This window comes from Moesziomyces antarcticus, assembly GCF_000747765.1.
Source record: "Moesziomyces antarcticus DNA, scaffold: scaffold_v10006, strain JCM 10317, whole genome shotgun sequence".
Classification (NCBI taxonomy): domain Eukaryota; kingdom Fungi; phylum Basidiomycota; class Ustilaginomycetes; order Ustilaginales; family Ustilaginaceae; genus Moesziomyces; species Moesziomyces antarcticus.
Window position 1 is genome coordinate 365,921 of NW_014639004.1, and position 27,603 is coordinate 393,523.

The 27,603-nt window shown below is 60.7% G+C and overlaps 7 protein-coding genes across 7 annotated transcripts; 3 read left to right on the forward strand and 4 right to left on the reverse strand.

The window, feature by feature from the left end:
- Positions 1–73: 73 nt before the first annotated feature.
- PAN0_006c2938 (uncharacterized protein) lies at positions 74–1,027 on the forward strand (the record flags this gene model as incomplete). Its single annotated transcript, XM_014801580.1, has 1 exon — positions 74–1,027. The coding sequence occupies one exon, from the start codon at positions 74–76 to the stop codon at positions 1,025–1,027; it is 954 nt and encodes a 317-aa protein (XP_014657066.1).
- An 85-nt stretch (positions 1,028–1,112) lies between these two features.
- PAN0_006d2939 (diphenol oxidase-A2) lies at positions 1,113–6,843 on the reverse strand (the record flags this gene model as incomplete). Its single annotated transcript, XM_014801581.1, has 2 exons — positions 1,113–3,032; positions 3,430–6,843. 2 exons carry the CDS (start codon positions 6,841–6,843, stop codon positions 1,113–1,115), a joined length of 5,334 nt encoding a protein of 1,777 aa, XP_014657067.1.
- Positions 6,844–8,613: 1,770 nt separating this feature from the next.
- Positions 8,614–15,006, reverse strand: PAN0_006d2940 (uncharacterized protein; the record flags this gene model as incomplete). The annotated part of the gene is made up of 1 exon (XM_014801582.1): positions 8,614–15,006. One exon carries the CDS (start codon positions 15,004–15,006, stop codon positions 8,614–8,616), a length of 6,393 nt encoding a protein of 2,130 aa, XP_014657068.1.
- An 832-nt stretch (positions 15,007–15,838) lies between these two features.
- PAN0_006c2941 (UPF0187-domain-containing protein) lies at positions 15,839–18,016 on the forward strand (the record flags this gene model as incomplete). The annotated part of the gene is made up of 3 exons (XM_014801583.1): positions 15,839–15,980; positions 16,105–16,156; positions 16,630–18,016. 3 exons carry the CDS (start codon positions 15,839–15,841, stop codon positions 18,014–18,016), a joined length of 1,581 nt encoding a protein of 526 aa, XP_014657069.1.
- A 262-nt stretch (positions 18,017–18,278) lies between these two features.
- Positions 18,279–18,926, reverse strand: PAN0_006d2942 (hydrolase, NUDIX family protein; the record flags this gene model as incomplete). The annotated part of the gene is made up of 1 exon (XM_014801584.1): positions 18,279–18,926. The coding sequence occupies one exon, from the start codon at positions 18,924–18,926 to the stop codon at positions 18,279–18,281; it is 648 nt and encodes a 215-aa protein (XP_014657070.1).
- Positions 18,927–19,078: 152 nt separating this feature from the next.
- On the reverse strand, positions 19,079–25,043 carry PAN0_006d2943 (a-factor processing enzyme; the record flags this gene model as incomplete). Its single annotated transcript, XM_014801585.1, has 3 exons — positions 19,079–23,011; positions 23,492–24,106; positions 24,156–25,043. The coding sequence occupies 3 exons, from the start codon at positions 25,041–25,043 to the stop codon at positions 19,079–19,081; spliced, it is 5,436 nt and encodes a 1,811-aa protein (XP_014657071.1).
- Positions 25,044–26,261: 1,218 nt separating this feature from the next.
- PAN0_006c2944 (tryptophanyl-tRNA synthetase) lies at positions 26,262–27,485 on the forward strand (the record flags this gene model as incomplete). Its single annotated transcript, XM_014801586.1, has 1 exon — positions 26,262–27,485. The coding sequence occupies one exon, from the start codon at positions 26,262–26,264 to the stop codon at positions 27,483–27,485; it is 1,224 nt and encodes a 407-aa protein (XP_014657072.1).
- Positions 27,486–27,603: the final 118 nt, after the last annotated feature.

Below are 27,603 nucleotides of genomic sequence, written 5' to 3' on the forward strand. Positions count from 1 at the left end.
GACCCTGAACTCGTCCCCAACACCCTGGAAGCCACCGTCTCTGCACCTCCATGGCTCGCGGCTCAGGCGCACGATGTCGCAACAGCCTCTAATCGACTCGTCATGGCACCGTGCACCGGACGACACCTTCTCCGACCGCCCGCACCCACACACTCCGTTTGATCCCTCGTCATCGGCTTCTGGCGCTGTTTCCGATGATGGCGGATCCGATTGGTCGTATTCAGACACCGAAGAGCTGGTGGTCCTCGATCTGGGCGAGGAGCGCATCGCTCGCCGCGCACTTCTAGGCTATAGCGCTGGTCTGGACATCGAAGCCGACAACGCACCCACCACATCGCGTGCTGTCCGCGGCACCCGTGCCGGCGACATTGACAAGCGCACCAAACGCGCCACTTCCTCCTCCACCACGTCGCGGCGCAGCGCCACCGGCCCACACTTAGGCGCTGGCAAGATGCTCGCCATCACCGGCCTGGACACCTCTCATCCGCTGCTCAAGATTGACGACACCGTCCTTCGCGGTCGACGCATGGACATGTTTGGTACCGAGATCGTGCTGCAGGACCACTTCGACCCCACGCGCACGAGCGAGCAGCACAGACTCGAACCGCTTCCGCCAGTGGGGCGGGGGGAGCGGGCAACAACAAGATCCTCGACGACGCGAACGCGTCTGGTATTCCGACCGATCTACGACCCCGAGCAGCGTGAGACCGCGAATGACAATGCCCACTACGCTGCGCTGCGCAACCTGGTGCAGAGCGACAAGCTTGTAGTCGAAACGGTGGCTGAGCAGGAACAGAGCATGCTTGCGCGGCTGCAGGGGACGCCTGCACCAGCCGAGGCAGCCGAGGGCAGAGGCAAGAGGAAACCCATCAGCGAGCCGGAACAGCTGATTCGTGCCGCCGAACGTCAGGTGCGCAGAGCGGCTAAACTGCGCCAGCAGCAGCAACAACACGAGCAGTCGACCAAAGCACCAGCGGATGCACCAACAGATGCACCACCCGATCCATCGACGGCTCACCAGTCGTAGCTCGCACATGCATTTGTATGGAATCGTAAAATTTTATTGAGTCAGTGGAGCCGGTGGGGATTGCAATTGCGAGTGAGGAAGGGGTTTAAGCCCAGTCGTCGTCCGAGTCGTCCATGTCGCCATCGGCGATTTCGGCGGCGAGTTCACGTTCGCGCTCGTGCGCCTCGGTGACGCTGGCGAGTTCGGCCTTATGTCCGTTGAGCGGGTAGCGCATGGCCTTGACGCTCTCGTTGTGCAGCTGGAGGCAGAACTGGATGCGCTGCTGGAACTGCTGCATGGGTTCGTCGGTCTCGTACAGGTCCTTGGTTTCCCTGTTGAGCATTTCGGCCTTTTCGTGGTCCACACGTGTATCCCTCGAATCCACCACATTATCGCGGATCGCCTTGGCCACAATGTACTCTGCATCCTCCTCGCTCTCGAGGTGCAGCTTGTGCGTGATGTCCGCCAGACTGATGCGCGAGTACGACAGCGAAATCATACGGATGCCCGTCTTGATCACATTGTGTCGCAGTCGCACAATCAGACTCAGCGTCTTGTCGCCCGCAAACAGCGACGTGTATCGCTGGAGCGTAGCCTGGAAGCGCTGCAGATCGCCCACGCGCACCGCCTGCACAATCTCCAGATACGGCGCAAGCGCCTTGCGCAGCACGGGCGTGCGGAAGATCGATCGCTCCGGAATCTCGCCCATCAACAACTCGACCACCACCAAAAACTTGTGCGCCGTCTGCAAGAATCCAGCCGCAGTCTGCGACTGTCCCACCGGCTTCACCTCTTCCTTCTTCTCCTTCTTCTCCACCGCACTCTTAACCGCACCCGCCGCAGCAGCACCTTCACCAGCCGCAGTCGAGTCTTGAGGAAGCGACGCCTGGGGCGCACGACGGATCGCCTGCTGCAGATGCACGTGCGCCTGCGTGTAGTCAAGCTGCACCGCCCGGATGCGCCCCACGTAGTAGTCGTACCTCGCCACCTGCGGGTTGCTCGCGCTCGAGCGCGGGAACGGCGCACGCGCCACCAGCTTGTCCGCCTGCTCGTACAGATTCGCCTCCACAATGTACGATCGCAGCAGCAGGTTGATGATCGTCGCCTCCGTCTCCGTGTCGTGGCGCAGCGACGCCGTACGCTGCAGACCCAGCAGCTGGCTGCGGATCGCCGTCAGCCCACCCTCGGTGTGCGCCCCCTTGGCCTTGGCCGCCTCCGCCTTGAGCTCCTCCGCACGGCCCAGGTAGAAGATCGTCTTGGCCGCCAGATGGTCGAGCGTCCTGCGGTTCTGAGCGGTGATGGCCGAGATCGAAGCAACCGCCTCGTCCGATGCTGCATCGAGCTGCTTGTTGTCGATCAGGTGCACGAGCGTCAGCAGGCGCAGGTACGCCACCAGCTCAGGCTGAGCCTCGGGCTGTCGCGGCGTGGGCTTGGACAGTGCAACAGGCGCGCTGGCGGGCTTGGCGTCCTTGGCATCCTTGTTCTCGGCCTTGTCCTCGGCCTTGGTGTTGGGCGTGTCGACGTCCATGGCATCCGCGGCCGTGGGCGCACCGGTCGCACTGGTCGCAGTGGGGGTTTCCGGCTTGTAAGGCTGAGGCAGGAAGGCGAGCAGATGCTTCTGGACGGCATCGTCCGAGTGGGACAGGATGCCCTCATTGACGGCGAACGCAAGCACTTCGGGATACGCGTTGATCTTTCTGCGCACGTACGGAAGAGTACGCAGCACACGTGCGGTGAAACGCTGCTCAATGTGCGAGACACTACGCTCGATCAGCAGAAAGTTGTGACGCAGAAGAGCCAGCAGCTGCTCCCGCTCGCTGGGGGGCTTGGCGACCGGAGTCTCGGTCGGCTTCACTGCGGGAGCATCCTCTTTGGATGTCTTGGTGGGCTCCGGCATGTCGATTCGAAGCACACGGGGTTGGGTGTGCAGAACAAGAAAGTCGAAAAGTCCTTCGAGATGAGATGTGAAGATGACGCTCGGAGCGAGTGGTGTTTCGAGGTCCGGTATGGTGTGAAGCAGAAGATGCTGGACGTCGAATGAACGAATTCCACTCGACGCTGGCGAGCATGAGCCGTGCTCTGGCCCTGCAACACTTCGAGACGCGCGGTCGGTCGATCACACTCTGGCGCGACGTTTGAGCCACGGTCAGACCTCCACTCGATTTTTCACAAACATGAATGTCATGCCAGTCCGCCCTAACAAAGATAATTTTTTTGACCCGAGTCTACCGCCGCCCACCACCCTCAACGTCGACCTCTGTCTGGTCCACACACCACAGCCAGGGGATGTCCGTGGCAGTCATAGCTGCTGATTAATAGTACAGAGAGGAAAGGTGACAGAGCCTGTAGAGGTATTGACAGGGAAAACTATAGATAAAGTGCTGTATAAATTAAGCTGCGCAGAGGCAGGGGCGAGCTCAGACCGGGTGCGCCTGCATCGGGAGCACGCTTGGCGTGATGGCCTGATCCATTAGCTTGGCCGAGTCTTCTGGCCAGTCCTCGTCATCGACGTCGTGATAGACGGAGACGAACGACTGGTCTCGCTTGTGTGCTGGGCGGAACGTCTCGACGGCCGCAGCGCTGGGCGTCGCGGGGGCATCCGAGCTCACCGTCTGGTCGGTCGCTGACGATCTCCTTCCTTCCGAGCTGTGCGAGATCAACGAACGGTGGCGATAGGCGGGGCTTGATTCATCCACGTCCGCGTCCTCAAACTCGCCATCGCTCTCCGCAGACGAGAGGTCTGGCGAGCCTGGAGGCAGCGGTGCTGGAGCTGTCGAGATGGGTCGCAGCCATCCGGCGCCATGCCATCCTTTGGACGCGGCTTCGGAGGGCTCGATGCCTCGGTTGCCCTTGGATCTGCGCTCGCGACCCGCTACACCCTGGCTGTCGGTCGGCAATGCTGCACCAGAGCTCGACAAGGGTCGTGAGCCGGGGCGACCAGAATTGACAGCGTCTTTGGCGAATTGACCGATTGCCCGACTCGTGCGCTTGATGCGATCCAGGCCCACAGCAGTACTGGTGGACAGGCTTTGAGGAATCGCAAGGCCGGCTTGATAGAGACCTTTGAGGTCGTGCGAGCTCGTCTTGAGCTTTTTGTCTTCATCAAGTGCACTCGTCGAAGACGCAAACGAGCGAATGCTGGCAGATTCGGAGTCTCTTGCCGCTGCCGACGGCGTCGAGCGGGAGTGCTGCTGCGGTGAGAGGAAGTCGGCGTTGCTAGCGGCTTTGGAGTCAGCCTGCTCTGGAAGCGCCTCGGCTGACGAGTCGACTAAGTTGATAGCGGAGGAAGAGGCGGCAGTGATGCCTCCAGCTCGGATCGGGATGTAGGCATGATTGACCACCACAGAGGGAGGTGGAGGCATGGCGGCTCGGTCGCGCTCGTATTGATCGAATGTTTCGGCCACGGGAGTCGTGTCTTGCGAGCGCCTCAATTCATCGGAAGCAGCGTCATCGCCGTCGATGTTCCATCGCACCGACGAGAGGCGTTTTGCCGAAACGCGCGTAGCACTTGTGCCGGACTGAGAGAGCGCTTCGGTCGAAGCCGAGGGCGACTCGACAAGACGGCCGGAGGACAACTTGCCAGGACCGTGGCCTGGCACGCTCAGATGGAATCCTTGGCCCTTGTCAGCCGTCGGACTATCAGCTTCAGCGCTCGACGTGGTCTTGGAACGTTCGGCGCCACCCTTCTTGCCCTTTGCCTTGTCAGTTTCGAGTAGCTTTCCCCGCTGCTTGGCAACTTCTTTCTCCTTGTCCTTGTCCTTGGAGCGCGAGAGTCCGAAAGAGAACGAGCGTTCCGACCTTTTCGAAAGGCTGGAAGCCGAGCTCATGGTGCGAACGCGAGGACGCACCTTGTCGGGCGTCCTACTGGGCTTTTGCAGCGGCGTTCGATCCGCAGCTTCTGTGGCACTAGCTGGACGCGAGCTCTTGACAGTGCGAGCCGACAGAGGTCGCAGCGACGGTCCACTTTCGGAGAGCTGCCCATTGTGGCTGCCGCCAACGGGGATGCCCTTGAAGATGGCGTTGACCACGTCGTCCGGCGCGCGATCGGCCTGAGTCTGGCCCAGGTAAAAAGCAGTTTCTGGTGCCCGACTCGACTTTTTCTTCGCGTGCGATTCGGATCCAGAGGCTTCCGAGGCAAGGTTCTCGGTGGGGATGCGATTGGACCAAGTCTTTTTGGCGTAGATCGACTTGAGAGGAGGGCCGTAGAGATTGTGCTGGGAATGGAAGGACGAGTTCATGTGGGACAGCGAGAGACTGCTGGCACTTGGAAGACCCGTGCCGACGAGCGACTGGTTGCGGATGGATGCGCTTGCGCGTATTGGCTCGTTGCGGAGGCTGCTGCTCTCGGAGCTGCCGCCGTTGGACGAAGCACGCTCGCTGCCAGCTCGAGCGTTTGGCGAATCGTGATGCATCTCGAGCAAAGACGGGGCGACGATGGATCCAAGGCCATTGACCATGAGGCCGTTGGAGATGGGCGGTACGTAGTACTCGCGGGCGCCGCCGAGGTATGTCATGGTGATGGTGAGCTTGACGGTGGCGTTGGTTTTGCTGCCATTGAGGAGAAACTTCCTCGTCTCAGAACGGCAGGTGCGGTCGCGATACGAGTGTTCACCATGGTGGTGATGGTGATGGTGGTGATGACCATGTTGACCATGGTGGTGGTGGTGATGATGGTGATGATGGTGATGATGGTGGTGGTGGTGGTGGTGATGGGGGTGCCGCCCGCTCGAGCCGAGTTGCGGTGGCTCTGGTGCAAATTCGGAGAGGTCAAGGAGGATGTGGCCGAGGACTGAGGGATGAGTGGTGGATTTCGTGTGTTCGGGCATCTCCTGTTTGATGGTGAGCTTTAGCTCCGAATTGACGAGGCGACCCCAGGCTGTGGATAAGTCTTCGAGGTGCTGGTCGCGGAGAGCACGACTGCGTAGATCCTTGGCGCTCGACTTGGCGGACACAGCCGGACTATCGTGGTGGCTGTGAGTAGGCGAGGAGTCACTTTGGCCGGAAGTCCTGGGCTTGCCGATACCGACGCGGAGACCGACCTGGACATCTCGTTCCCAATCGACGCGATGTTCGTGCACCTTGACAAATTCGGTCTCACCCTTGGGCTCCTGGTTGAAGAAGAGGAGGGGGTCTACACTGTGGTCATGCGACTCGAACGACTTGTGGCGTGCGGCGTCTTTGGTCGACTTTGCATTGGACGCAGATGTTTTGCGGCTTGTGGTGCTGTCGCGTCGCGAGACTGTGGGGCTGGATGGCGTTGGTAGGGGATTATCCGGTGAAGCAGGAGTGACCGACGCGCCACCGTCCGAGGGCGCAGGGTCTGGCGAAGGGGGCGAAGACTGTTGGTCGGAAGGCGTGTCTGCGTCCTTGTCCTTGTGATGGAGCAGGTTGGAAAGGAAGCCGGGCTTGTGAATGGTGTGGTGATTGGACCTGCGACTAGATGCGCTCAGGATGGAGGCGGCATCGCTGGAGCCGCCGGCGTTTCGTTGCTTGTGCGCATGTGGAGGGCCGAGAGAGAGGCCGGCGGTGGCGCCCGAGTCGTGGTCGATGGCATGTATGTCGCTAGTAGGGTGTGCGGATGAGGAAGTGCCGGAGGGTTCCTTGCTTGGGGGGCCATGATGTTTGCGAGTGACACCGGACACGACGCGAGTGGTCTGCTGGTGTACGGCTGCGGCAGCCGAGTGCTGTAAGCTGGCGAGCGAGTGTGCGCCCTTGACTTTCCACTTGCAGGCAAAGAGGCCATGTACTAAAGGCACGTTGGTGAGCTCGTGAATGGTGAGCTGAACGTGAAAGTAAGAGTGCTTTTGTCCAAATCCGAAAGGCGAGAGGGGCGACATGGTGAATGGGGGATGCCGCTACGCAGCTGGACCGCTCGGCCGTGCTGTCGGTCGGACGAGCTGCTGCAGAGAAGCCGTTGAGGGCAGGTGCTTGGTGGGCGACGAGGTGGATGAGTGGAGCAGGGTCAACTGATGGCATTCATGTTGGTGATGAGGTGGAGTTGGGAGGGAAGGAAGGTAGCAGGACTGGCGAAGGCGTAGAAGAAGGGCCGACGGTGCGGCTGCTGCTCAACAGGTCAATGCAACAGATGGTGGAAGAAGCTGCTTCCAGAGCAAGCCCAGCGGTCGAGCGTGTGGATGAGCGTGTCGCGCCTAAGTGGAAGGGCCGTGTGAAGACGCGACGATAGCGACGGGGACGGAAGGAAGGACGAGGGTGCAGGATGCGGCCGGCGGGCGAGACGGGCTGGACACGCAGCAAGAGCGGAATGGTGGAAGAAGGAGAGGCTTGGGATGCGGGTGTGTGCCAAGACGCTAAGGAGACGTGTGCATTGGCGGGCTTGGTGGGCTGGCGATGGCAGGCACTGCGCTGTGATGTGATGCGATGCGATGCGGCAGCGGCGGCAGAGTGTCGATCCCGGACATTAACTTAGCAGCACAAAGAGCTCACAAAATGGCGAGGCTTGGAGAGGCGCCCTGAGTGCTGTGACTGAAGCGTGCAGCCGCGGGCGGACGCCCAAAAAAGTGGAGCGGGGCGTTGGTGCGTGTGCGTTTTGTGTGTGTGAAATGCTGACTCTTAGTGGAGCGGGTGAGCCTAATCGGTAGCGAGGGTGAGGCGGCCTCAAGCTGGAAAAGTGGCGGGCCTCGCTCGCATGCACGCGGCTGCTGACCTGCATGGTCTTACTCTCGACTTGCATGCACATCGGAATGCCCTTCCACCAGCTCCTTTTTCTTCTAGCGTGCTTGCAAGCTTCGGTGTTTCCGGCCTAGTCCAAGCGCGGAGGCAGCTCTTCATTGTGTTCGCATTCTTTCTGTCCCGCACTTGCCAGGCGTAGGGGCCGGCTGCGTTTGGACGCTGCGTGACGCGGCGTGCTCTATGCTACGGGTAGTCGCGTCACAGCCATGCCAACATCCGCGGAGTTTCAGCGCCAGCGCCCCAACATGCTCCTCCCGAACACGATGCACTCTTCCCGGCAGCCCGGCGCGCCAACTTTGTCTCTATCCGTTCCTCGTCTTCTTCCTCTTTTTCTTGATTCATGACCTGACCTTCCCGTCAAGGATCGGGAAGAGAGCTTCATTGAAACGTCGGCCGGAAGCGGAGGGCCTTGTGTGGGGCTGTGGGTGCGATTCGTGCCGTCTGCAGTGTCAAGCGGCACCCGTGCATGAGGTCAATTCCGAAGCACCCTCAAAAGAGTCAGCACCAACCGGCTTGCGTTGGAAATCCTCCCCTCTTTTTCTCCTTCTCCGGCCTTCGCCTCTGCGGCCGACAATTCCCACGCCCCAATCCCTCATCGTCAGCCTCGCACTCTCGCCGACCGCATGGTCGCTCAGCCGCATCCTGAAACCGCGCGCGAGCCCGGCTCAAACCTTCCGCCGAGCCCTCCCTTCCCGAAACAGCTCCAGCCCTCCACATCACCGCGAGCTGACCTCCATGGATCTCAATCTCGCTGCCCGAATCCTCTTCAACTCGTCCCGATCCGATGTATGCGATAGTCTCTGACCATATCCACACGGCGAAGAGACGCACAGCCATCACATCGAACGATACATATGATGGCACAAGGATATTATTGAACTTTCCGTCGCAACACATCTGATCTTCAGGCAACGAGACTACATGACGGCTGCGGTGCGCCGGCCGCCCTCTTCCTGGTCTTCGCGCAGCATCTCTTCGAATGCCGCGCTCGGATTGAGTTCGTTCTCGAGGCTCATGCTTTGACGTGCCGTCTGCGACGTGCTCGTCCGCGGAGTTGCCTCGCTCGTGCCCGCTGCCTGCCCGCCGGCTTCCGCCATCGAGCGTCGTTGCGCCTCGGCAAGATCGCGCCTCTCCTGCTCCTCGGGAGTCAGCGTCGTGCCGTCCGCGTTGCGGCGGCGACGGCGTCGTCGTCGCGGCAGCGTGATGAACTTGGGCATCGCTCGCGACTCGAGGTCCATCGACACATTCGTGGCCGCCTGCAGCGCCTCGATCCAGTCCACCACATGACGGTCGCTTCGCGTTTGCAGCAAAAACTGCTCGCCCTCGGCGCGCACGCGCACCACATGTCGACGCTTGAGGTAGTCCGCCGCCAGTCCACTCTCGGCGCTTTGCAGGGTATAGTTGCGAACCAGGCCATTCTTGCTGTCGAACTGCGTGCTTGCCTCCTTGCCCTTGCCAGACTCGTTTCGATGGCTTCCCAGCGGCGTGTGCGAGATCGCCTCGCGCGCCGCCGCACCCAGCCCCATCCCGGACCCCGAGTGGTTGGAGCCGTCCTCGTTCATCGGCTCCAGATGCACGTGCACGCCCTTCATCTCGCCCCACGTGCCAGTCGCAGCGTGTCGCTCGACGCTCAGGTCGTTCTTGTACACGCGCAGACTCGTGCCGTGCAGCACAAAGTACTGGCGCCGCCAGCTGCGGTCCTTGGCCTGCACGCCTGGAGCTGAGAACTCCATCTTGCGCGGCAGATACCCCTCGATGTGGATGCCGCAGCAGTAGGTTGGCAGCTTCTCTCGTCCCTCCTCTTCGCGCGGCAGAATCACCTGTGGTCCTTCGGGCCGGTTGTGAATGATCGAGTACGGCGGCGGCTCCGCCCGCATCTCGAACATCGACCTTCGTCGACCCAGACTCATGGCGCCCGGCGATGCGATCGATGCTGACGCCGTCAGCTTCGTGTTGATCGGCTCCAGCAGGTCCCGCTTGCTGTATGCCGGCGCCTCCGAAGGTGGGCGCGGCGTCGTGGGCGTGCGCAACGCTTCCGTCGCCGTCGGTTCCAAGATCGTCGGTGGAGCAGCAGCAGMATGCGTGTCGATCTCGAGCCGACGCGAGGCGGGGCCCATCAGATCCACAAGAGATTGCGACTTTTGCTGATAGAAGGTCGGTCGCGCGCCAGAGGGCGAAACGCCTCGGAGAGCCATCGGGGCTCGGCCATTCGTCTTTGCAGTGGCAGAGATCTCGTTACGAGATGTCGGTCGCTCCGAGCCTGGGCGGTCGATGCTCGGCTCGCGGCTCGCGCTTCGGTCGCCAGCCGTCGCCTGTTTGGGAGTCAGCGTACCCGAAGTGCTCGGTCGACTGCTGCCTGCCCCGAGCGCCGGCGATTTGCTTCGCTCGATGCCCGTCCGCGTCGCCGTCGACGCCGCTGAGATCTGCCTATGCAGAGCCAGCGAGGGCAGGTTGCCTCCTGGAGTGGGCATCGAGCGATTGGGCACAGGGCCCGAGCTCGTCGACGTGTTTCCCGGCGTCCTGAGCGTCCGCATGCTCGCTGACGAAGGCGCACGCGACCGGCTGATAATGGACGGAGACGGCGGCGGAACGTCTCCGCTCATCGTACCGGCCGTCGTTGCTCGGCCGCTGTTGCTCGTCCCCGGCCGGGCGGCAAAGTACGAAGACTCGGACAGCTCCTGTCGCGCTCGAGGCGTTCGAGCCGCGAAGTTGCTCGCGCCACCGCCAAGGCTGGGTGTCGGTGTCTCGAAAGGCGTAAAGCCGTTCATGTTGAAGCTCGTCCAGGTATCGCGGCCAACGTGCTGCGTGAAGGTGGCATCCGATGATGCGCTCGTGCCAGCCGTCGATGCAGCTGCACCAGCGCCTTGCGGCGGCGCAGCGATCGTGGGATTGGGTACGAACGAAGGTGCTGGAGGTAGGATGAGAGACTCGGTTGGACGATTGCGATTGAGCCCTCCCGAGCTGCCTGTGGCAGTCATAGGGGCAGCTGACACGCGACGGCTAACCACCGGCGACGGGTCGTTGTCATCATCGGTCTCGTCGTCCGTCTCGGTGTCGAGATCTTGGTAGTCGGACGTCTGGCCCGTGATGTCAGCTTCTTCATCGTCCTCGCTGAGCTCCTGCTCCTCTTCACTCGTCTCGCCAGGTGTAGTGCCATCGTTGGTGCTCTCAGAGCCCTCTCGCGTGGTCCTTACCACGCCGGCCGACGCTTGCTGACTGCCCGCAGAACCAGGCTTGCCAATCGCTCGCATCGAATTGAGTCGCGGCAGGTGCGACAAAGCGTTGCTCGAGCGAGACTGTCGCTGACGAGATGGGTTCGAATCGGTGCTCTGCGAAGCGCTCGTGGGTGGCACCGCCGCTCGTTCCATCGGAGCGGGAACCGTGTCGGTGGCCTCGACGGCATCCTGCTCTTGGTCGATGCCTTGCGAGGGTCTGCGCTCGGCGAGCACACTCGAGGACAGCTCGGCCACTGCTCCCCGAGGCTGCATGCTGGCTGCTGATCCGGGGTAGGGAGGGATTCCTACGGTTGGATCAATCTCGTTCGGGGCGACGTCAGCACGCGCAGCTGGCGGTACGTCGACTGAAGTGTTCCAGTTGACAGTCGGTGACATGCCAGGATACGCCATGTTTGATGTCGAGACGGGCACCTGAGAATCAAAGATGCCGTTGCGGAAGATGGGAGTGGCCGAGTCGCCCGTGGACGACAAAGTGGCTCGAGCAGAGTCGGATGGGGTGTCGGAGCCCTTGCTGTTGCGACTCAACGTACGGTTCATGAATGTGCGTGCGAATGCATTTGTAGACCCTCGAGATCCTCGTCGCTCGCCACTCGCCGCCTCTGCGTTCGAGTTGATGCTAGCGGCGCTGGGACGACGCAAGAAGTTGAAGCTCGGCCTTTTCGCGTTGACGAGCGAGGGCGACGCCGGCTTTTCGGCTTTGGCAGCTGGTGCAGCTATTGGCGGGACGATGCGAGTGTCGAGGGCCGGCAGACCAGATCTGTCTGTGGCGGTGGTATCCAGGGTGTCTTCGCTTTCAAGGTCGATAAGGTTGGTGCGGGGCAAATGGAGGCTCTTTCTCGGCCTGGCCGCCTCGTCTCGGGCCAGTGCCATGCTGTTGCGACCCTGTGTAAACGCCGAGCCGGACCCAAGAACGTCAGTGGAGGCCGAGGCCCAGGGTTGCATGGAGTTTCGAAGGCCGTTCGGCGACGTTCGAGCATCGCTGCCGCGGCTGAATCGTCCGAAGCTGGCAAAGCGGGAGCGTGACTTGGGCTCGGGTGTCGCGAGCGGCGAATCAGTGGCGCTGCCTCGTCGACTACTGCCCGGCAGACTGATGCGTGAGAAAAATTTGGATGTGGTTGTCGACGAGGACGAAGCTGACCTCAGCCCTGCCGAGTCAGGAGACAGCGGCCCTTGCGGCATCACAACCCCCAAGTTGGAAGCCTTCGAGACGTCAGAAGGCATCTTGTTTGCTGCTGTTGCACCGCCCAGGAAAGGCAATCGCCGAAAGTCGAACGAGACTCGTTTTGAGCCTGTCGATGGTGGGGAGGAAGCCTCGGAAGCGGTGGACACTACGTTCGTGGAAGCCAAAGGCGATGTGGAGGAAGGTTGGCTTTGGTTGGCAGTGTCGAGAGGAGAACCGCTTGGTGAGAATGCACTAGCTCGACGACTGTGTTGGCCGGAGCTGGAGCCGTGCGCTGATGGTGCAGGAGATGGAAGATCGGAGTGAGGAGTGCGGACGTCGATAGGATCTGACCTCTGTTCGCCATCCAAGATGCCGTGCTCGGGCAGTCCACCGCTGACGGAAGTGCGAGGAGAGAGGCACTGGCCGATGGAGTCGGGCGGGGTCAGAGGAAGCGTACGGCGATCGTCACCAGGGACCCGAGACGGACTGGGAAATGTTGATCCGCTCGAAGGGATTTTGACCGTATGAGCAGGTTCAGGATCGCTGTGTGCGGCGAGAGGAGCGGCCGAGTGCACGGGATCGCAGATGCCTAGATGGTCATCGAGGTGCAGAGGTACATGCTCGTGGTGGTGACTGCGGGGCTCGATAAAGGACACGGAGGGGAGGATCGATTTGGTCTGACCGGTTGGGAGTCCAGATGCGGAGGTGAGCTTGAGTGTGCTCTGCGAAGGGGTCGTGGCAGCCGTGCTTGCCGTACTCGTGTTGACGGCGGTGGTTTGGGCAGTGGTGAGGTTGGTCGACGACGAAGAGGAAGAGTCGAGAGCAGCCGAGAGAAACTCGAGAGGAGAAGACGAAGCAGTGCGAAGTGCGGTCGGCAGCTCAGCTCCGGGTTGGTGGTGGTGACGAGATGCGTCGACGTGCGAAGAGGGAGGAGGAGGTGGGAGAGAAGGACGAAGGATGGAGGGAGCCGCAGCGACGGCGGGCGAGTCAGACCCAGCAGCAGCGCTTCGGTCACCTAGGGCCGAGAAGCAGGAAGGTGTCGATGCCGTTGTCGGGTCAGCAATAAACGGGGCGCGTGAGGAGGGTTCAGCCTCTGGTGTGGATCGTCGCAGCTGGAAGGACGGTGCGACTACAGGAGAGGGGTCAGCCAAGCAAAGGGCCGTGGTCTTGGCCGTGGACGGAGAGGCCGATCGAGACTGCGGCTGAGCTGAAGCGGAAGCGGACAACTGCGGGCCAGTCGAGCCTGAACTAGCAGGCAGCGAGTGGGCGGGAGCAGCAGCAAGCGGCAGCAAAAGCGATGCGGAGGCAGTTCCCGGCTGGACATGGGCTGGGGAAGCAGCAGAGGACGGGGCATCGAGCCGTGCCTGTACGGCGGCGGCATGCAGATGAGGAGGTGCCGCGGCGGTGACGCGAGGTCCAATGCAAGCTGCAGTCACATCGGCGGGGGCGGGTGGGATTTCCGTCGCTGACGCTGACGCTGCAGGTGCAGGTGCAGACGCGGCAGTAGCGTTGTTTCGCCGCTTTTCGGGCGATTGCCCCCGCTGTTGCTGCTGCTGCTCCACCTGCTGCTCGCCGGGGGAACTCGACGAGGCGCGTGAGGTGGGCAAATGCGAATTTCCAGAGTTGAAAACGTCAGGCGAAGAAGACGACTGGACGCCGGCGCGAACAATGCGCTCATGCGCGGCTTGCAGCGTGGGAGCAGCAGAGGCACTGCAACGGCGACCTGACGATTCGGTTGGTGGCGGCGGATTTGCTTTGCCGATCGGACGAGCGTGGCTGTTTGCTAGACTGGAATTTGAGGCGGCGAAAGAGCCGTCGAATCCTTCGCTTCCTGCAGCAACAGCCCGCGACGCTGCAGAGTGAGCGCTTGCAGCAGCTGCAGAAGCCTGTGGTACGGCATCTGCACCAGCATCACCTCCACCTGGCTGTGGATCCTTGCCGGCGAGAATCCGACCGCCTGGCGACATGAGAGCAGACGGCGTCGCTGGCTGCGAGGTTCTGGGGGTATCGGATGCTTCCGAGCCTGTATGACTGGGCGAGCCAGCTTGCAAGGTACTGGGAGCCCTTTCGCTACCAGGGGACACTGCCTGACTGCTACGGTCGGAAGGCCCGTTGGCGAAGGTGCCGAGGAAAGACCGGGAGTTCCGAAAGGCCTGGCGTGCGGCGGCACCGAGCTGCGTCGAGTTGCTGCGTGACTGTAGCTGCTGCTTGAGTGAATCGTGCTCTGGGCCCGGGCTCGCTGCAACCGAAGTGTTGAGGCTTGAACTGTTTGAGGATGCGAACGAGGACGAGGTGGCGTCAAAGAACGACTGGGTTCGCGACGAAGAGCGCCGGCTGAAGCTCGATCGAAACGAGGTAGCGTCGTGACGTGGAAGACTGACATGCGAGACGACGCTGCCTTCGCTGCCTCTTCTGAGATCCGAGCGCTGAGTTTGGTAGCTGGGTGGAGCTTCGACGGTGGGAACATTGTTCGAGCTGTCGGCACGGAAAGTGCTGAAGAAGCGCATCCGCGGCGACAGGCTTGGTGTGGCATTGCCCGAGAACGCCTCTGCCACGGCGCCAGTCACGTCGTTTTCGCTGCTCTTGGTCAAGGTGGTGACGCTGCGCATGACTTGGCTCCTCTCTCTCGAGCCCATCGAGGCGTTGTAGATGGTGCCCAGTCCTTCGCTGCCGCCCACCGGTCGGCCCCACTCATCTGTGCGTGAAGTGGAGATGGACTTGCCGCGTGGACGCAGCAACGTAGTGCTAAGGAAGTTGGACGTCCTGCCAAACGTGCGGCTCGAGCGTCGCGATTGAGCTTGTGGTCGGTTATCATTGTCGGGGGTTGCGATGGCAGCGAGGCCGCCCACGCTGGAAGTGAGCGCAGGCGCAGGCGCTTCTGCGCTGGCCATAAACTCTGCCTTGGATGTCATGATTGTCCACAGTTGTTTGCTAGTGCTTTGATCGAGAATTGATGATGGGGTCGTGTGGAAAGTCGGGTCTGCAATCGTTCGCCGAGGTCAAGCCGTGGAGACGGTGCACGATGATTCGAGGCCAACAGACGAGCAAGCTATGGCCCAGGGCGCGGTGCGCGGAATCCAAACGATCGTCGTCGTCACTATGCGCGCCGGCGATGGCCGTTTTATGAAGGTCGGTGGGTTGATGAGGAAGAAGGGATCGCGATGACGGATGAAGCTGGCGGCTGAATGGAAATCAACACTCACACGACGAGCGCGGCCACGGAGCGGCAGGGACCAAACGAGGCTAAAAGATGCGGATGGGCGTGTGGAGCAGGCGAGCTAGGGAGCTAGGCCAACTCGGCAAAACGGCGATTTCTTGCTCCTCGCAGCGCGGGGCTGCAAATATGCGCCCGTTGGGTGGTGAGGCCCTACCGTTGTATGCGAAGGGACTCTTGCTCGGCAGAAGAGTAGCGCCACGACCATCGCCTCGCTTGACAATTGGGACCCCACCTTTTTTTTTCTTCCCTCCCTCTTCATTCGTTCGGTGTCTGCGATATTTTTGGCTCGCCTTGCTCTGCCTGAAAAATCCTCGTCCTGCCACCTTTGACGCTCTGTGATCTTTCGGAGAGACGAGCAAAGCGGTTGCAGGAAGGCTTCTGCCAAGGATGACTACTGTGATGGAGACTTCCAGAGCAGGCTGCTCAGCGAATTAATGCGGACAAGCCATCGAGGACCGGGCCTGTGACGAGACTAGTGCCAGGACCCGCTTACAAAGGGACCGCGTGTTCTCGAGACATTCATCTCGATGATCTATACGCTGCCAGGCGCTCTCTTCGTCGAATCCGTGACGGCGACCTCGGAGGGCGGGATCAGCAAACAGCCGCCAAGAGCGGATTGCATTGCCGGGTGGAGCGAGACTTGCGCGCGGCTTCCGAGCCGGGTTTCAGGTAAGCTCAGCGCTCGACACCAAGCCAGAGCGGAACACGGCGAGATCTGGCAAAAATACGCTCTTTCGATTGTCATCGTGGGCTTGAGTTTGCGACACGGTCAGCTTCTCTCATTGAACGCCAGACCATGTGTGCGTCGCCGAGCAACAGGGCGGAGAATTTTCATCCCCCGAGATGTAAGGAAGCGCCATGCACGATTGCGTTGTGACAGCCGCACGCCTGCATCTGCCCTTTGGCGAAGCTGTGCGCTCATGCCGCCGGGATGCCCAGATCGCACGCGTCGCAGCGTCATCATGTGAAAATTTGCGGCAAGTACAAAAATGTTAAGGCGTGGCTCAGATGTTCCTCCACCTTGGCTCGGTCGGATCTTCCGCGAGCTCAGTCACTCCCAACAGAGCTACAGCTTCTGAGAGATCACACTCCCACGATGCAAGTCGGAACAAGCCGAGCTAACTAGGCTGCAGTGACCGCTGGATTCGCTGAGGGTGTCTGGAGGCGGAGCGCGCTGTCACGATGAAGAAGAAAGAGCGTATAGAGGCAGATGGGGCCAGCGGGTTGGAATAAGGTTCGTCCGCGGTGGGGACGGCTTGGCGTGTGCGTAGTCAGGGTCTAGCCTCGATGCGCAGTTCGGCTACTGCGGATGTCACAGTGTCGACTCGGTCGCGCACCGACGCAGTCTGTTGCGCTTTGCTTTCCAACCCCATACATCCACTTTTACCATCGCAATCGATCCGACTGCTTCTGAAGCTACTCAAGCTCGACGTATCCCGGCACCTTGTTCGGAGGCGCTGCCGGTGGCCGAAATGCGTCGAGCGATGCTACGAGCCGAACAGCTCAGCGATGCAGTCCAGCCCACCATCCTGGCTCTGCTCTGGTGCACGCTGCTGGTCTTCGTCAAGCGGGCCTCGCTCGCCGAGTCGCCGCCCGCATGGCCCACCCGCGCCCGCTCTTTCATCGATGCCGCCTACTTTGCATCGCCAGGCTCCAACGATATCGGCATGGACAAGACTTGGGCCGACCTCGACTGGGCTGCATATCGAGTCATTGCCTCGCTCTCCACCGTGACAGGCCTCCTGCTCGCCTTCCGCTCCAACAGCGCCATCGACCGCTGGAGCACCGCCCGCCGCAAATGGTCCGACGTCCAAGCCACGTCGCGCTCGCTCCTTCGTCTCCTGAGCGCCTCGCTCCTTGGTGGCAGTGACGCTGCCGCACCCGTCTCCATCCACGAATTTGCCCGCAATCAGGCTTATCGGGCACACATCGAGGCAACCCTGGCTACTGTGCCGTTCTTCAGCATCAGCCTCATGTACGAGATGCGGGCGCGCTCGCTCGAGCTCTCCTCGGGTCGCACCAGCCTCGTGCGCAGCGATTTGATCGACGCGCTCCCTCCCGCCATCATTGCAGCCACCCATCGCCACCGATCCTCGATACCCAACGCAAACGAAGCTGACAAGGCGGCGGAAGAGGAGAAGCGTAGGCTGATGCAGAACACGGCTTCGCCACATGTGCTGCGCCCGCGCGCGCGCTCCGCCAGAGACACCCACGGCGACGTCATCTCGACCAACCTCGCGCTGACTGCGCTTGTCGTCCTGCAGCAATCACTGGATGCGCTGCACCGAGGCTCGCCGTCGCATCAAAATGGGGCGGGAGAGGGATTGCTGAGCTCGCCAGTGTATGCGCATTCGATCGGACTCGTCAACGCGCTGAGCGGGCACATGACGGATCTCGAGCGCATCCGCGACACGCCCATCCCGCTATCGGTCTCGCGCCACTTTTCGCGCCTCCTCGCGATCCACACGCTGCTCCTGCCCATCGTCGTCGCGCAGCGACTGTACGCCCAGCTGCCGCTGTGTCTGGCCATCATCGGCGTCGTCACCACAATGCTTTACGGCGTAGACTCGTTTGCGGCAACGCTGGCACAGCCGTTCGGGCTGGACCAGCAGGATCTGCCGCTCGAAAAGTACGTCGCAGATGCGCAGCGCGAGTGGGACGAGATCCGCTCGGCGTGCAGTGCCGATGCGACCTCACTCGCATAGATTCGATCCTCGCATTGGCCGCATAGACTCTTCCTCCCTGCAATGAAAGACCAAAAAAAGTAAAACTGCAGCACCTAGGATTCCCGCGTGGTCCCCCACCGCAGTACTGACTAGGCGATACCTTGCTTAACTTCGCAGATCGGACGGGATGCGGTGCTTTCAAGGTTCTATGGCCGCAGATGTCGATCTGTGCCGGCGCTACATCCATGAATGTGAGGGTGCTGTTGACCCAGGCGGGCGAGCTTCAGAGTTCGGCGATTGATTATGCGGAATTGTGCAGGGTGAGGGACCATTGTTTGGGGGTGCGATGATTTTCAGGACGCTCGTTTGGCGGCAACTGGTCCTTGGTGGGTTCCTTGTTGAACTCGATGTCTAGGGTGAAGAGCGTCTCTTCGCTTTGGGAGTCAAGGGGGTGAAGGAGGATTTGGAAGTAGATGCGAAGTTCTGGTCTAGTTTGCTCCCACCAACCTTGGTCTTTGATCGCAAAGATGCGGGGATCCACTTCTTGCGACTGCTTCATTTCTCGTATGGTTGACGCAGTGAGGGGTGCTTTGAAGAGGGCGATCGAGATGGATTCGCCTTGTTGGACGGTGATATTGATTCGACCGGTAAAGGTGAGTGCTGGTGTAACGGTGGCTTCCTCCAGGCATTCGCGCATCGCACATTGCCTAGCCGTCTCCCCAGCGCAAAGTTTGCCGCCAAGTCCGTTGTACAGCCCAGCACCAAATCCTCGCCTCTTCAGACCCAGCAACACTTGACGGCTGTTGAGCAGGAAGACAAGTGTGTGCGTATATCCACCATCTCCCTCACTTGATCGAGCACTCGGTCGAGAAGGCTGCGCGTATCGTTCCCGTTCCGAGTCATACCACCCCCATGAAGGCAGACTTGCAGCTCCATACACCGAATCCATGTCGCATCGTGGTGGTGCTAAAGCACACCCTCGCGCGCCAAAAACGACCAATTTCTCCACCATCTCATCCCTCTCAAACGCACGGTCCAAGACATCAAGATTCATAGAGTGTGGGAAATTCTCGCTTTCTATCTACTCGGATCTACCGCAATCTAGAGATTCGCCTTAGGTTCGCCGTCCTCGACCGCGGCTGGGGCAGCGGTGGCCTTCAACACGGCCTCTGCGATACGGGCCACCTCGTCGCCCTCTCCGCTCGGGTCTTTGGCATGCTGGTCGAACGATACCACCGGCATAGCCGCCTTGCTCGGGTTCAAGCTCGCCTTGAACGCAACAGCGTCCTTGACCTCGACGGCCGGCACCGCGCTCGTCACATTGCTCGTTGACACCTCGGCCTTCTCCTCGACAAAGGGGAACTGGGCCGACAAGCTGTCGACGAGACCGAGCATCTGCTTGACTGCGTCGGCGGGGACGGGTGTGGGGTTCTGCGCCATCGCCTCGGACGCCATGTCCTTGACGCTCTCGATCGCAGGCTGCTGCGCCCTCAGAGCCTCCCATGCCTCCTTGGGCACCGTCAGCCCCTGCGAGGCCACCGCCTGCTCGAGCGCATCCACCGCCTGCGCCGAGAAGCGCGCCGAAGGCTTGGCAGTCGCATTGAGCTGCACCGACAGCTTGCTGCGCGTCTTGCTGCTCGGGTGAATGTACTTCATGAACAGATCCACAACGTCTTGCTTGGTCACCTTGGCGATCGCCTCGACATCCGCATAGCGCGACGCAAAGTCGTACGTGCCGCCAAAGATGTGCGCCCAGAAGCGCTGCGACTCCTCGTACAGGTTCTTGACCGTCTCGAGCCGACGGTGGATCAGGCTGCGTCGGTGACCCTCGAACTCGGACTCGCTCATCTTGTCGAGCGTCGCCTTGAACTGGTCCAGGAACGCATCGATGCGGCTCTCGAGGTACGACGCATCGCGCTCGCTCTGCAGAATGATGCGCCAACCCATCCCGCCCACACTGCGTCGCATCGCACTGAAGACTAGATAGCCAAGCTGCTCCTTGGTGCGCAGCTGGTCGAACACGGGCTCCGTGGCCATCTGCTCGAACAGCGAGAGCACCGCGCGAAGCTGCACGTTGGTCGGCTCGCCCACCTGCACATAGTACTCGATGGCGCTGTTGACATTGGCCGCATTCGTCGCCTCCACCTTCATGATGCGGTTGCAGCTCTCCGGCAGCAGCAGCGATCGGCTCGAGACGAGCTCGCTCTTGTTGACCGCACGCGCCTTGACGGTGTTCCACGCCATGTTGGCCAGCTCCACCGCCTCAGCCTTGGCCAGGTTGCCGTGCACGAGCATCTCGAGATGCATGCGCTGCAGGAGCTCGGGCAGGAACTGCTGTACCGCACCCACGCTGAGCTCCTCGAGCTCGCGCAGCTTCTCCTGCGGCGTCCACATCTTCTCGTGCAGCAGGTACGTCGTGTAGAAGCCCGCGTGGCGGTACGGCTCCTCGATCGCGAAATTCTCGTACGATCGCTTGACGCGGTCCTTGACCAGCTCGAATCGACGCGGGTCGATCTGGAAGTTGGCCAGCTTCTCGAGAATGCTGCGCGCCAGCACGGGGATCTTGTCGTTGTAACCGGCCAGCGAGAGCGCCAACGACTGGTCCTGCGTATCGAGCATGTAGCTGAGGCCAGCCAGGGATGCGTCGTACGAGTACTCGACGAGCGAGTCCGAGATGAGCTCGACAAACATGCGCGTCTTAACCGACGTCGAGGGCGTGGCGTTGATCAGCGGGTTGCGCAGCACGAGGAAGACGTTGGCCTTGGGCAGACCGAATCGGTCGTCGAGCTTGTGCCACACACGCATGCTGTCGTTGTCAACGACAAGCTGCGGTCGCGGCGTGGGCTTCTTGCCCTGGACATCGGCGAGCGGGCCCTTGAAGTCAAAGTCGGCCGGAATGAACGAGTTGGGTCGCGGCAGGCGGAGGTCCTCGAACTCGGTGGGTGCCTGGGTGAGCAGCTGCTGCGGGAGCGGCTTGATGGAGTACTCGGTGCCGTACCACTTTTCCTTGCTCTCCCACTCGGTGCTACCGTCAGGCAGCGTCTTGGCCATGACGACGACGCGGCAGTTGTTGGGCGTGAGCTGGTCGAGCGTCTGCTTGATCAGGTCGCGGTCAAAGTCGCGCGTAAGCCAGGCGCCGGACAGGACCCACTCGCGCGGGTAGGGCATCTGCATCTGCGTGGCCGTGCTGGAGGCGTAGTCGGCGGGATCGATCTTCTCCTTGAAGCGGAACATGAGCTCGCCGAGCTGGGCCACCTCGTCGTGCGTCCACTGCTCGAGGTTGCTGGTGCGGAGCAGGTGGATGTACTTGAAGACGGACTCGAGCACCTTTTCGTGGTTCTTGAGACCCTCCTGCGTGAGGTCGATCGAGATCTTGAAGAACTCGAAGCCGTTGGCGTCGCCGGTCGCGCCGGCAGAGAGGCGGTCGCACCAGCCCTTCTTCTTGAGGTGAGAGAGGATGGAGCCCTCGCCCTCGTGACCGATGAAGTGGGAGAGGAAGGAGCCAGGCTTGGAACGGAAATGCGGGCCTTGGTCGGGGATGGGGAAGGCGATCTTGAGCTTGCGGACGTCGCGGACCGACTTGGCAAAGATCTGCTTCTGCAGCTGCTCCTGGGTGAGAGGGCTGCGGTCGAACAGCGGCGGCTCGCGACCCGTGTTGCGGACGCCCGAGAACTTCTCGATGACCCAGCCGGTGAGCTTGTCGAGGTCCTCCCTGCCGAGCACGACGAGCTTCATCACGTTGGCCGAGTAGTACTTGTCGTGGAACTTGAGCAGCTCTTCACGCACGTCCATGCCCTTGCTCTTGGGCTCCTCCCAGAGCGTCTGGTAGTTGCCGGTACCAAAGTGCGAGTACGGGTGAGTGGGGTCGGAGAGCGACTTGTCGAGCTGGAATCCACGCCACATGTCGCTCTGCAGATTCTTCTTGTGCTCGCTGTCGACGGCCTTGATCTCGCGCTCGGAGCACGACGGGTCGAAGAGCGGCTCAAGGAAGAACTGCGCGAAGCGATCGAGCGCACCTTCAAAGTGGTCGGGCGAGACGTCGAAGAAATAGTTGGTGTTGTCCATGCCAGTGTAGGCGTTGGAGCCTCCAGAGTGGTTGGAGAGGTACTCGGAGTACTCGTTTTCCCTAGGGTACTTTTTGGTGCCCATGAAGAGGAGGTGTTCGCAGAAGTGCGCAAGGCCCTGAAGCTCTTCGGGGTCGCTGAGGTGTCCGACGCGGATGTCCATGGCGGCACTGGACTTGTCCGTCTTGGGGTCCTGGATCACAAGCGCCTCAAGGCCGTTGGCGAGACGGACGAGACGGTAGCGCATGTCATCCTGAGCCGATACTTCGAGGTCCTTGGTGAAGACGGCATAGGGAGCGGCAGCCTTGGAGCCGTTGAGAGTTTCCTGAATCTCGAATCCAGCGGGTAAGCCCTCGAACGAGCCGGTGCCAAGGGTGATAGCCGCCGATGCAGGCGTGGCAAGCTGACGCGACGAGCCAGGAGCCCGATGAATGGAAGAGGACGCAACCATGCTGGGTGCAATAGGGGTGCGGGCAGCAGGGAGGCCAGGAAGGACGATGGAAGAGAGGTGGCGGCTAGCGTTGGGTGCGTTGGGAGAGTGGTGGAGCTTTGCGACGGTAGAGACTGCGGGACGAGGGGATGCTGTGGTGAGAGAGGTGAGCGCGCGTTGGGAAGCCGACGAGTTCCGCGACGCTGTGCGGAGGAGGGATCGACGGACGGGCAGCATGCAGAAGGGAGTGTTGTCGTCTCTGGGCTGGATCCCTCGAAGACTAGTGGAGGAAAGCAGGCAGGAGGCGCAGCGATTGGTGGGGACGACGAAACAGAGGAGTACAATGAAGAGAGCGGCGCAAAGCCGGACGAGGATGCGCAGACTGGGATGAAGTGGCCGGCGGCAGGTGTGTGCGATGCAGCCGATGCAGGGCGGAGGCGTACTGGGTGGGACCCTCTTTTCGTTAGGCTCGGAAAGCGAGACGACAGGAGGACTCTCGAGACGGTGCGATGGGTAGAAAGGGAAGCAGTCGTCGCGCTTCTATGGACGGTCTTGGGTCAATGCCAAATCAGGAACAGGTGTGAAGGTGCAGGTAGTGAAAGTGTCGGTGGAACAAAGGGAAGGCTGTTCGAGCGAATGCATACAGCTCAAGTCAGCGGCAGCAGCTCCAGTGCTCCCTCAAAAGCGCCTTTTGGCTGCTGAGCCGCGCAATCACGGAATTTCGCCTGCGAAAGAAGCCGGTGCGGTGCGCAGTCGGGATGCCCTCAGCAGGAAAAATTTCCAATTTGTAGGCTTTTGTCAATCTGACAAAATGTAGTTTTTTCGACTGCAAGTTATGCGACACCGCTTCTACGTCAAACTACGCACACCGGCCGCTTTGGAGTTTGAACGACGAGATGTATTCAACCATATGATACAGAGCATGGGACTCCTTGCGGTCGCCCGTGTGTAAAAGGCCAGATGGAGCGTGCAGGTAGGCGACTAGAGCGAGTTGTCTGCGCACGTGAAGGGTGCTTTAACGCTTCCCGTGTTGTAGTTGTCGATGATCGACTGCACCGACACGTAGAGGCCGGGTCCGAGGATGAACAGACCCGTGATGATTAGGACGAACTGGAAGGCCGTCTCGAGCTTTCGCAGCCACGGCTGTCCGACCCAGAGCTGGCCCTTGTACAGCTCGAAGAAGGCAAACGCCCAAAAGATGTAGCCAAAGTAGCAGTCGAAGAGCGCGCTCATCAGTGAGAGGAGCGTCGAGAAGAAAGGGATCGCTTCGCCAATCACCCAGCCCAGCACCCACGTCACCGTGACGCAGCCGATCCAGCCCGCCCAGCCGATGACGGTGTGCTCGTTGTAGTGCTTGGTGCCGATAAAGATGCGGCCGAAGAGGTACTTGGCCACCACGGCCGCGTACAGTACGCCAATGATGATCGTCGTCGGGAGCACAAAGGCGAAGGCGATCTTCTTAAATACGGGGCGGAGCGTTCCGACGGCGGGCGCCGTCGTGTACTGGCCGGTGTAGCGGTAGACCACAATGCCCGTGACGCTAAATAAAATAAATTCGGCGACCGTAACCGCGTAAAGCGCCTTGGGAAATTCGCGCGGGTCGCGCATCTCGGCGATAAAAGTCGGGTACATGATCTACAACCATCAAACAAAAGCGAGCAGATGTCAGTACGATGCTTCTGACCATGACGAAGAGGAGAAGGCGCTTGATACTCGCATGGCCGATCCAAGTGAACACGATGTTCAAAACTGCTGAGAAGCCGGAGACGAAGCCAGTGCCCTTGGGAGCGAAAGCTGTGATGTATACGGGTTCTTCGAAGGTGTCGACGGCAGGGTTGGGGCCTTGAATGCCGTGGAAAATGAGGACGAGGAGAATCGAAATGAACATGGATGCAGCCGAAATTATGCCGAGAATTGTGAGCTGCTCCAACTTGCGGGGAAGGGTGAGAAGAATGGAGAGGACCATGATGATAACAGAGAAGACGAGCGTGCAGGTGCCATGGTTGGAGAGGGTGTTGAGAATCTCCGAGCCGGTGAGCGTGTGCAGGCCCATGATAAAGACGTTGTTGAGCACGAGGGCGAGCGCAGTCAGCTCGTAAGCGATCTTGCTTTTACCAAAAATCTGATAACCAATGTCGCAGATGTTCAGTAGTTGAGGGTGGCGCAAGCAATACCTCCAGAGAATGAGCGAGGTATAGAGGGCACCGAGTCCGAGAGCGAAAGTGGCGATTAAGCCGCCAGCCATGCCAAGGTAGGAAAACGCCCAGGGAAAAGAGAGGATGGCGAGGCAGACGTATTCGGTAAAGAGAAGAATGGCAGCCTTCTGCCACGACAGAGTGCGGTACTTGATCGTACCACCCTCCTGGGCTTCCTTGACGCGCTGCGCGGCCAAGGCCTCCTCGGAGTCGGCATCGCTGCTGACCTCGACGAGGTCGTCCCTTGCTCCTCCGGACTTGGCCTTGTATTCCTTGTTGTTACGTTCCAGGTCGTCGGTCGAGGAGTCGTCGTGCGACGACCGTTGGGGAACGGGTGGTGAAGCCTTTTCGTCGACGTGGGTTACTGGCGCCGACATTTTTGCGAAATTCTCTCAGACCAGAGGAATGAGAGGTTGAGGGTGGTGTAGTCGAGAAGGAAGAAGCAGGAGGGATAAAGATGCGGGCTAAAGCCAGACAGGCACCAGGGTAATCGTGAAGCGAGCTCGCACGCGAGCTAGCGAGGCTTGACTAGCACGAGCACGCGGCAGGTTCATACGTGCAGCTGCGCAAACCGAAGTGGCCAAAATGAAACGGAGACTTGAGCTGCATCCCGTCTTCATCAGATCCGGCATTTGCGCGTTGACCTGCGCCTGTTCAGACCCTTTTCGAAAGGGGAAACCAAGCGCATCGGTTGCGAAGCGAAAGCGCACCGTTTTCAACCGCCGCGTTGCTGATGGCCTGTTGCATTTCGGAGTGTCAAGGCGGTGTTTTGCGGGCGGCAAAGCGGGATTCGCCCCGGAGGCACCGGTGGCCCGCAGCTTTTGCGGCGCTTTGGCCGTGGCCTCTCGGGATCCTCTGCTCGGGTGCCTGCACCTAAATCGGAGCACGCGCGGCGAATGCGGCCTTCCTGCAGCTGCATTCAATTTTCCGCGCCCAAGCTCGTCATCGAGTCGAATCCGCCGCCACCCAAAGCACGACATGCGAATCCCACCCGCCCAGCACGTTTTCTCTCCGACATGCGAGCAGCTCTAATCAAAGCTCGGTATCGGAACTGTCGTCGACCGGAAGCGCCGTCGAGCAGCCTGAGCTACCGAGGAAGAAGCGTGGGCACGGAGCAGAGACGGCTGGAGAGAGGCCCGCGTGAATTTCGCCCGCTCGACCGAGGTTGCCGCTTCCAGCGGAAAAGACCGTCACGAGACGCGGGAGTCTGGGATCGGCAGTGCCGACGTTGACGGCCTCATCAGACACACACACCGTACTGTACTTTGGCTGCTTGACATCCCTGCAGGAAAGAGAGGCAAGTTTCCGTCACCTCTTGGCATCGCTCTAGACATGCATCTGTGCGGAGATGGCCTGCAGGGACCAACAGGATCCACAGGCACCTGAGAAATGGAAGGACCCTCAAAATTCCGTGTGGCGTGTGCCAAAAAAAGGCCAACTGTTACACCGACTTTTCATCTGCTGCATGATTTTCATCCTCCACCTCGGAAGTCGGAGCTCAGCATGGACGCTTTTTTGGCTTCTTCTCGACCCTGGTCAACCTCGACCCTGATCTTCCATAGCTCTGCCACTCTCCACCGCTTCTGTACATCACGATGGTATCGGCACTGCGATCGGCGTCCATAGCCGTGCGGGGGGCTAGCACCTCCCGCGTCGCAGGCCCTCGGGCGCTGTCGACAGCTTCGACGGCACCCGCATCCACCTCGCAAGCCAGCTCCTCTGCTGCATCGACCTCACGGCCACGCGTGATCTTTTCGGGCATCCAGCCCACGGGCATCCCACACCTGGGCAACTACCTCGGCGCGCTACGCAACTGGGTGGACCTGCAAAACGCTTCGCGCGACACGTCGGACGAGCTGTACTTTAGCATCGTCGGCTATCACGCCATTACGATGCCTCAGAACCCATCACGTCTCCGCACGGAGCGTTCCGAGATGATGGCGACGCTGCTTGCGATCGGCCTCGATCCACAGCGATGTACGATCTTCCACCAGGACCACGTGGCGGAGCATACGGAGCTTGCATGGATCCTGAACTGCCTCGCGTCGTTTGGGAAGCTGCACCGCATGACTACGTGGAAGGCGAAGCTCGCGACGGCGCGCAATGTGTCCGACTCGACGGATGTGGATGACAAAGACCTCAGTCTGGGGTTGTTTGCGTATCCAGTGTTGCAGGCGGCGGATATTTTGCTGTACAAGGCAACGCATGTGCCTGTCGGAGAGGACCAGATTCAGCATCTGGAACTCAGCCGCGATCTGGCAGATGTCTACAATCGCCGGTTTAAGAGGACGTTCCCGTTGCCGGCACATATTATTACGCCGACAAAGAGGGTTCTGTCGCTGCGCGATCCGACGAGCAAGATGAGCAAGAGCGCCCCAGATGCCAACTCGAGGATTCTGCTCACGGATACGCCAGAGGAGGTAAGGAGGAAGGTCAGAAAGGCCGTTACGGATGCAGAGGTAAAGCTGAGCTATCAGCCGGATCAGAGACCGGGCGTTAGCAATCTGTTGGCTATCCTTGCCGCACTTAAGTCTCAGACAGCTCCGGGGACGGTGGAGATGGAGAATGCTGGACCGGAGGAGTGGGCGGAGAGGCTGAATCAGGAGATTAGCGAGTCGGGCGCATCTTTGGGACAGCATCTCAAGGCGACTCTCACCGACGCAGTGGTGGAGACACTACGACCAATCCAGGCGGAGCTCGAGAGGCTGCGGAAGGATCCGGGCTATTTGACCGAGATGGAACAGCTGGGCAAGCAAAAGGCCCAAACCGTCGCGCGACGAACCATGAGCCAGGTACGCAAAAGTATCGGCCTCGAATGATCACCTCTCACTTGCTGCAATCAAGGGTCGCCATTCTAGACCGCCATTCGACTGTGCAGATGAGGATGTGTGCAATTGGGTGCGCGTACAAATACAGGGGGTATGATTGCGTTCTGCG